The 9,386-nt window shown below is 39.1% G+C and overlaps 1 protein-coding gene and 1 pseudogene across 2 annotated transcripts in view; one reads left to right on the top strand and one right to left on the bottom strand.

The window, feature by feature from the left end:
* Positions 1-4,851: 4,851 nt before the first annotated feature.
* The window catches only part of TGM4 (transglutaminase 4), a 60,089-nt gene continuing 55,554 nt past the window's right edge, over positions 4,852-9,386 (bottom strand). For both annotated transcript variants that reach the window (XM_073630419.1, XM_073630421.1), the window contains exons 12-14: positions 8,974-9,143; positions 6,799-6,935; positions 4,852-5,434 (exon numbers count right to left, since the gene is read on the bottom strand). In XM_073630419.1, coding sequence (XP_073486520.1) covers positions 5,293-5,434; positions 6,799-6,935; positions 8,974-9,143 — 449 coding nt within the window. In that variant the 3' untranslated portion in view covers positions 4,852-5,292. The remainder of the gene's footprint in view (positions 5,435-6,798; positions 6,936-8,973; positions 9,144-9,386) is intronic.
* Positions 7,731-7,847, top strand: LOC141146356 (5S ribosomal RNA; annotated as a pseudogene).

The following is a 9,386-nucleotide window of genomic DNA, read 5'->3' as shown; positions in this document are numbered from 1 at the left end:
GAACATTTAATTTTTTTGATATACAAACTACTCGCTGCTATTCATTAATTAATATTTTAGATACATCCAGTCTCGCAATATGGATGTATTTGATTATAGAGCCTCCAGAGTGGTCAACACTGATGGGGTGTTTAAGATGAGGGGTGAACCCCCTGGTGACTTAGGAGGCTTATTTATGAGACTTAAAAATCTCATGGTCTCTGAAATTCACACTCTATGGGACATAGCTTTCTTGGATCAATACATTGCTGACGCAATGGTTCCAAGAAGCTTAAAATAGGATGTCAGTCCACAAAAAGGGGAATTAGAACTCGAAGAGTGTTTCAAGTACTTCAATGAGGCAGGGGTAAAGTTCTTGAAATTTTGGGTTTCAAGGAAAAAGAGCAAGCTCTCTCGTCTGGATGGAGAGATTAAGCTCATAAATGATGAGCTGTTTCCTCATGAAGACGACGATGAGTACAAGGAGAGATCAGCTAACCTCAAAAAGGTATTTATTAGAGAAAGAGGAAATGAAACAAAAGAATAATAAAAGAAAGAAGTTTAACCGGGATGTGGGAGATTATAAGACGGGTTTTGTCTTTGATTGGCAGAACAAAATTGCAATAGCTGAGGGTGAGTCTAGGACTCCTATAGATACTGCCCCTCCCTCACAGGAGCTGGTGGTCACTCTAGCCATACAGACAGCTATCACCCTCAAGCATCTAATACTTCTAATCAATGTCATCTAGGTCCAATAGGCCCCAACAGGAACCAGAGACCTCAGGTAACAAGACCCCGCCGAAGGGCAATCAGTATAAATCTTCTCATCAGGGACAAAAAAAAATCAAAAACCTGGTACCTGGAAACAGAACCAGACATATCAATCTGACAACTATGGATATGGTGGTCCCCCTAGGCGGATGCACTATGAGGATCAATATTGCAACTACACGGTCCCCACTCAGAATAGATTCTATCCGTTGCAAGATAGGATTCTTCCTCATAGGGATAATGTCAATGATCATCATCCAGGCAATTATCATACTCCGCAAAGAGGAGGCTGTGGAGATAAACCAGGTTGGTACCCTCCCCCACAGCAACATAGGGGTGGGGGAACTTCCCGTACCAGCAACAGGGGAATCAAGGTCATCCCAAACATTGGGTATTCCCAGGACAAGGACAACCACGTCCAATAGAAGAAAGAGAGGAACTAGAGGGGGAGGGCATCAAAGACCAAAAAGAAAAAGAGAGTAATGGGTGAGGTCTTTGATGCCCTCCCCCTCTAGTACCTCTGTGATAATTAACTCAGTCTGGGCAATAGGTCATGTCTCAGTCACCTAGGCTGTATAAAGGATTAGTTAATTAGCTCATGTCAATTATTTTAATTAGGTTACAGTTCTATTGTTAGAGGAGGTTCCAACGGCATATAAAGTCTTGTAATTTTGAGTCTAAATAAACAGTTCTTGGTAGCAACAAGCAAGTGTCGCCTTGTTTTGTGCTCAGAGAGGTTGGGATATCTGTATACAGACTGGGAGGAAGTGGTATATGACGGAAGCACTCAAGCGGAGTGTGGGACGTTCCATGACATTGGCTAAGGATCTACAAGAAGGTCTGGACCAATTATGTCAATGGATGGAACTGGTCATTCGACCAGCTGACAAGGGGGGGGGGGATGTGGTCTTGGACAAATGTGATTATTTGATTGAACTTGATAGGATAGTAGGTGATCAAGATACTTACTCACCTCTCCGTACATAAATATAAAGTGTTATTGGAAAAAATAATTGATAGGGGTTTTGTTTCAGGGATATTAAATAAGAAAGAAAAAGCTCCCCCCCCCCCCCCCCGCCTCCTCGCACTCAGTTAACTACTACCTTCCTAAAATTCATAAAAACCCAGTTCATCCACCTGGTCGCCCGATTGTTAGTGGAATAGATTCCCTAACATCGAGTGGGTAACTATATCAACAATTATTTCCAACCATTGGTAAAATTATGCCCTTCATATGTCAAGGATAGTAGACACATTATTAATATACTTAAGAATTGTACGTTTAAAGGAGGTTTTTGGTTGGTCACAGTGGACGTCACGTCCCTTTATACCATTACTCCACACCATTGGGGGATGATGTCAGTGGAACATTTTTTGGATTGAGATCTTATGTTGTCAGTTCAACAGAAATCATTTATTATGGAACTTTTGAAACTTGCTACGACGCATAATTATTTTTGGTTTAAAATCAATTTTCTTTATAAAATAGAGGCATGGCAATGAAGCTAAGTTTGCCCCAAGCCTAGCCAATCTTTTTATGGCCAAATAGGAGGAGGATGTCTTCTATGCCCAACATAGACCAGAGTTTGTCTTGTGGGCTAAGTACATCAAAGACGTTCTCCTCCTATGGAATGGCTCCCATGAATCATTGGGAACCTTTATGGAATCCCTGAATACCAATGACAGAGGGATATAATTCATATGAGGCTGATCAACATAGTATCAATTTCTTGGATTTAAAAATTTGGATAGAAGGAGATCAACTTCTGACTTCTACCCATTTTAAAGTAACCTATAGGAATTCTTTTATCCCTCGGACCACCATAAATCCTGGTTGGACTCTGTTCCTAAGAGTCAATATATGCGTTTATGACGCAATTGCAGTAAAACTAGTGATTTTAGGATACAGGCAGAAGTCCTGACCAAAAGATTTATTGATAAAGGCTATTCAATCGATAGCTTGAATCAGGCAGGATTAACTACACAAGAAATGGATAGAGAATCCCTCTTGGTAGAAGAACCAAAAGTTAGGGAGAAAGATAATAAACTCTACCTACCTTTTATTACAGCGTATTTATATCAACATTATAAGATGAAGGAATCGGTCCGCAGACATTGGCATGTTCTAAAAAATTACAACATTTTGGGTGATACTCTTCCTGAACAACCACAAGTGATGTTCAGAGGAGTATCATCACTTAGAGATATAGTAGCTCCCAATGTGTGTGATCCTTTAAACACTAAGTTGATGTTTTTTCAAAATATGGTTGGAATCTATAAGTGCAAAGGATGCCCAGTGTGCTGTATTAATAGTATCAGTAATAAAAAGACCACCCAGTTTACATCTCATAGTACATCAAAGGGTTACAGTATGTAGGATGTATAATACGCCCCTTATATGTTAGACTTGCTGAACATATTAGCAGCATTAAGAGGGGCTTTAAGGGTCATCCAGTATCCAGACACTATCTGGAGGTTCACAATAAAAACCCGGTTGGTACCTCTTTTGTGGGGATTGATAAGCTAAAAATGCATTGGAGGGAAGGAGCAAGGAGATGTGAAGTTTCAAAACTAGAGATGAATTGGATCTACAAGGTCCATTGTCTCAGACCTTTTGGTTTAAATGCAGATATTGAGGTTAACGCTTTTATTAACAATGCATGTTGTTATTGGGTGTTGATTATTGAATTTTTTAGGTACAGTGTTGGAATAATTTTTATTTATGAATTTATCAATATAATTTTTGAAAGATTGGATACATTTATATATATGTATATAGTGTTACTGGATGTTTAGAAGTCACTTTCCCATCCATTTGTATCATTATACATTTTTTTCTTAATCTTCCCTTTTTTTTTAGAATTTATTTAATTTATGTGGATCTTTTTATAATATATGTGAATTTATATCAACATTTTATTTTTTGACCACTAGAGGTCCCCTCAATATTATTATTTTTCAATATGATCAACTATAACTGTATTAAAGTTTTTTAACATAATTCTATCTATACTTTACATTTTGTGTTGATGTCTACTAGTACAATCCCCTTATTCATAATTGGGCATAAAATTGGGCATCAACACTGCTATTTACAATTACATTGTAGTTGTATATGTTATGGATGGGAAGGAGACTTCTATCTGTCATGGCCACTGTGTTAAAATGAGGCCTGGTTACTCTATTTAACGCGATGGCTCAGTGCGTCGCCTATGCCCCAGGAAGACGTCGTGTGTGACGAAACATGTCGGGCGGAGCTACGCGCTGACGTCATCGCGACCCATGTGACCCGGAAGTGCGGGTGTTCGTATCTGAAAGTTTGCTGGCAAATTTGCTTTTTACATGTGAGATTGATGTTTTTATCCTTGTAAGTAGCTTTTGCAAATTTTTCGATAAATTGTTAGAATGGTATCACACTATTGGAGTTCCTTTCTCTCCTTATAATCATTATTTGGCTGCATTATTATTAACGTGTATTACTAGTGCAATTATTTTTTTCCAAACTCTGAAGAAGAACCAGTTAAATTACAGGGGGGGTAGCGCTATTCTTGGGTATCATATAATAGGGACAGACAAAAACGCAAAGCCGCCTCCTCTCACCCTGCACCCAGAAGTGACATAATCTCTGATCTACCCTGTGTTCCCTGCTGTTTCCAGAGGCTGCGAATGCTGGATTCCACCTGCATGAGCTGTCAGCTGCACTCTAGAGACATAGAATTTCAGGAGAAAACCACACCTGGATTTTGCTGCAGGATTACTACTACATTACTTGTATTCATGCTCCTTTTGTGAGTAGTTTTACTTTTGCCTTATCATTAAATGGTTTACCCATACTGCACTTAGAGACACTGTGTTTCTTTTCCTTTGTATCATATAATAGGGAACAAAGTATTTCCTGATCCTTAATGTAGCATCTAGGGCAACTAGTAGACAATTTTTTAGTAACCACAAAGATCATTTGGAAACTGTATTTTCTGAAAATAAACATGTGCTGTGTTCATTTCCAGGTATCAGCTACATTAGGCATGAAGGTTTCATACAAAAAAAAAAAAAAAAGACTGACAATCAATGACTAATAGATATTAATAGATACACTAAGGGTTTTTGATAAGTAGGGCTTTATTGTGCTTTCTGTTCATACATATAAGATTATTTTTTTCAGTGAGGACAAGCTTATTCCATGAAAGGCTAAATTACCTGTTTAAAAAGATCCAAACGTATATTTTTACAATCATTTTAGGGCACTTCACGTTTCTCTAAATCTGCGCTGGGCAATATTGACAACCTTTGCCATGTTAAAAAAAAAAACACTCAGCAAATTTATTTATATGTTGTTTACCATTTTGTGGGGAAAATTTAATTGATCATTTACAAAATCCTAAAACTGGCTTAATACATAACTTTAATAAATTGGGGAAAATTGTAGTGGAAAATCAGAGTGAAAAAGGGATATTTGTAGTAGATGACGACAAATCTTTATGAATAGGCATATTAGCTTTTTAAGCTTTGCCCTTGACTTAAAATCATCTTGTCATCCAGATTCTACTTGGTAATGGTGATCATCCTTTCAGCAGAAAGTCCCTTGATCTGCTTGGAAATGAATTCAGCCACAATTTTCTTTTCTCCAGCTTTCTTTGGAGCACAGATGATCTTACACCGGAAGATTCCTCCTGGTCTGATGTCTCTGTGTACAGACAGAAAATATACATTTAAATACACAACATTTTATAATGACATCTTCAGTTAGAAGAACACTTTGGTGGAGGGTGTGGAATGTCATAGACTTCAGTAGACAGTTCTTGTATTCTTTCTGGTTTCAGCAGTAGTGTTTGCATCATAATTAGTATATTAGAATATTATATTAGCATCATACAATCAAATGCAATCGCGCATTTTTCTGAGCATTTTTCGTGTGACAAAAATGTGCAAAAACGTGTGTGGCTCATGTCCAAAAATTGGCACATGAGCTTCTTTAGGTTGTTTTTGGAGCAGAGGGAGGTCAATTCAAATGAATGGTGGCGCTCCAAAAACACACTATAAAAACACATTAAAAAGTGGTAAAAACATGTGAACGGGACCTACACGAGCTTCATTAGTGCATTTTTGGAGCAGAGGGAGGCCCACTCACATGATTAATTGAATGATGCTGCTCCAAAAACGCAGTTCAAAAAAGCCCCAAAAACATGACGCACTTGAGTAGCGCCACTCAAGTATCAACAGAGTGGGGCTCTGTTAATTAATAATAATTAATAATGAATTCAATAAATCATGTGAGTGGGCCTCCCTCTGCTCCAAAAATGCACTAAAGAAGCTCGTGTAGGTCACGCTCACATGTTTTTACCACTTTTTAATATGTTTTTATAGTGTGTTTTTGGAGCGCCACCATTCATTTGAATTGACCTCCCTCTGCTCCAAAAACAAACTAAAGAAGCTCATGTGCCAAATTTTGGACATGAGCCACACACATTTTTGCACATTTTTGTCACACGAAAAATGCTCAGAAAAATGCACGATTGGGATGCCATTAAGAAACAACGGCACCGTAAGCGTGTCATGCATTTGCAGAAATGCTTGTTTCTGCTACACCCAGGTGTGCACAGGGCCCTTCCAAATTTTGGACACGAGCCAAGTGTGCTTTGTGTTGTATGTTTTTGTGCATTTTTTGCGTAAAAAAACACATGGCAAAATGAGTTGCTGCTACCCGCATTTGGGGTGACAATAAAAGATAATGGCACTGCATGTGCATTGCGCGTTTTAGTATGTTTTTCATGTGTTTGCAGAAACGCATGTTTCTGCCCACATTTCCGCTACGCCCAAGTGTCAATGGGGCTGTGTCAGTAAAAAGAGAAGCAGTAAATGTTCTTCCCATCTACCAATAATGATAGCACATCCTAAAGCAGGAAGAAGGGTGGGGACCACTTGGTACATGTCCATGCACCAGCAGTGGAATGCAGACCCCAGAAACACCACTCTAGCTGGTAGGTGATAAAAGGTTTAGGTGGCTCTTTTTCTATGTACAATACTGAACCCCATTTGGTATTTACATACCCGTGTTCAAATTTCTCGAGTTTGAAGATGCCAAGTCCTTCCACATTCAGCTCACATTTCTCTAGGGGAATGCTCAGGGTATTCTTAAATGTAAAAGTACAGGTGAAATCTTCATCTATCTTGGCAGTTTCTGGCATCTGTAGAAAACAATGTTGACAATATTAATTCACTAACTTTTTGTTTTGTACTGATCAATTGTAAACTGCTTCTAACAGCCAATATCATTTACACAAACATTGATCTAAATGGTAAAGCTGCTCTATCCAATTACTGTTAGAGATAGCAGAATGCCTAAAACATGTCCTGTCTCTATATGCTCCTACACTGAACTCCAGCCTTGCCTACAGTCTTGCACAGTTGTACAGGCTCCTATCCTGTATTGAAATAGCTTTCTCTGATTTTATTGCACACCACAAGCTTCTTACAGTGTGCATTAGTAGCTGCAGTAAGTCAAAGGGAGTCTGCCTACCTCATTTCCTCACTGGAGGACATTCCTCCCGAGCCAAAATGTCCCTGGACCACCCCTTTCTATACACTGGAGGACATTCCTTCCAAGACAAAACATCCTAGGCCCACCCCTTTCATTACACCTATTACCTAGGGTAGGCTGCATGTAAATACAGTGTACAACACCTGGTATTCCCAGGCAGTCCCCCATCCAAGTACTAACCAGGCCAGACCCTACTTAGAATCTGAGATTAGATAGGCCTATGGCCACATCACCCTTAACATGGCTGATCTTGGAGGCTAAGCAGGGCCTTGTTAGTACTTGGATGGGAGACCGCCTGGGAATACTAGGTGCTGTAGGCTAGCCTATGGCCACATCATCCTGAACATGCCAGATCTTCTGATCTTGGAGTAGGCTAAGCAGGGTCGGGCTTTGTTAGTACTTGGATGGGAGACCGCCTGGGAATACCAGGTGCTGTAGGCTAGCCTATGGCCACATCATCCTGAACATGCCAGATCTTCTGATCTTGGAGGCTAAGCAGGGCTGGGCCTGGTTAGTACTTGGATGGGAGACCGCCTGGGAATACCAGGTGCTGTAAGCTAGCCTATGGCCACATCATCCTGAACATGCCAGATCTTCTGATCTTGGAGTAGGCTAAGCAGGGTCGGGCTTTGTTAGTACTTGAACGGGAGACCGCCTGGAAATACCAGGTGCTGTAGGCTGTAAATACAGTTTACCTAGGAAAGGCCCCATGAAGGTATTTTGATATATGCATAACTCCTCCCAAGAGTCAGCCCACTGCTTGTTGAGGACTTTTGAAAGGAGTACTGAGGTAGGTTTACAAGATGTTTACAGGAAGCTATGTGAGGATATCACTGGGTCTAAAATAAAGTATATAATGAAAACTGCAAGGTTTTATTTAAAAAACGAATTTTCACAATTATTGAGGGAGAGAGTTGGGCAAAAAAGATTAAACTTCTACTTTGATAAACTGATAAATACACAAAATAAAATACAAATTACCATGACAAAACGTGAGATCATTCTTTACAGGAGATGCTGTAAAATACTACAGCCCCTTATACTTATGTGACCAATATGAATTCCAGCCTTGACAGCTGATATTATGTTGTAATGTGCTAGGCGATACTTCCAAATTTCCCTAGTCTGCCTTATGTTTTAATGTTAAAGCGCTGCGTAAACTGTTTTGGCACTATATAAATCCTGTATTATAATAATAATAATATAATTGTGGTAGAGAATGCAATGAATTTTCTCCACTGCAGTTAAGGAACACAGGTTGCCTCTATGCCTTTAGCCTGTTATTTGACACTGAAGGAGCAGCAGCAGACTGATGATGTCATCTTTTTTGTTTTCTCCTATCAGGATGTTCCTTGTTAGCACATGTACATGCAAGACACCTGACTGACCCACAGTGCTGCTGCTTCCTTTTCCAGTCTGCGGGCTGCTGTATTGAGGACTAAAAAAAAAAAAACTGAGCTGTTCTTAAATGTAATTATTTACACTAACTGCATTTAATATGGCACTTAATTCCTTTTAATAGATAAATAACTATATCCATTGGTGTTTTTATCTACCTGGAATTCAAGGTAAATATAAGTGACTTGGGGTGCATGGTGTATGCCCAGGATGTGATTAAGATACTGTATATTATATGTTTACAAAGTCGAACACCCATGTAGATCTCCATGATTTGAAAAACTCACCTCTACTTTGAGTGGTGGATAAGTAAATGGAATCATCAGACACTCATTGATTTTCTCATTTTTGTCTTTTGTTTCTACCATGACATTGACTCTCATCATAAGCTCATCCTCCACTAATATCACAGACTTCATGTACAGGTCGGCAGCTACATTAAATGGGACTGATCCAGCTACAAACATTGTTTCGGGTAAAGCAAGTACAAAAGAAAAATATAGTGAACAAACAGAAACTTGCAAACAGGAATGTTAAATGCATATATAGTAACTCAGCATACAATACACAATAAGCATACTCTACTGATATAAGGAATACATGTGTATTACGTATATTGTGATGTGGTTTGAAAAAAAAGCATCATGCTAGTCAATGGGCACCATGTATAATGGTGGGCTGAAGGATGGACACAGCTCAG

Source organism: Aquarana catesbeiana, linkage group LG05 (assembly GCF_042186555.1).
Source record: "Aquarana catesbeiana isolate 2022-GZ linkage group LG05, ASM4218655v1, whole genome shotgun sequence".
Taxonomy (NCBI): Eukaryota; Metazoa; Chordata; class Amphibia; order Anura; family Ranidae; genus Aquarana; species Aquarana catesbeiana.
This window is presented reverse-complemented; position numbering and strand designations above follow the sequence as displayed.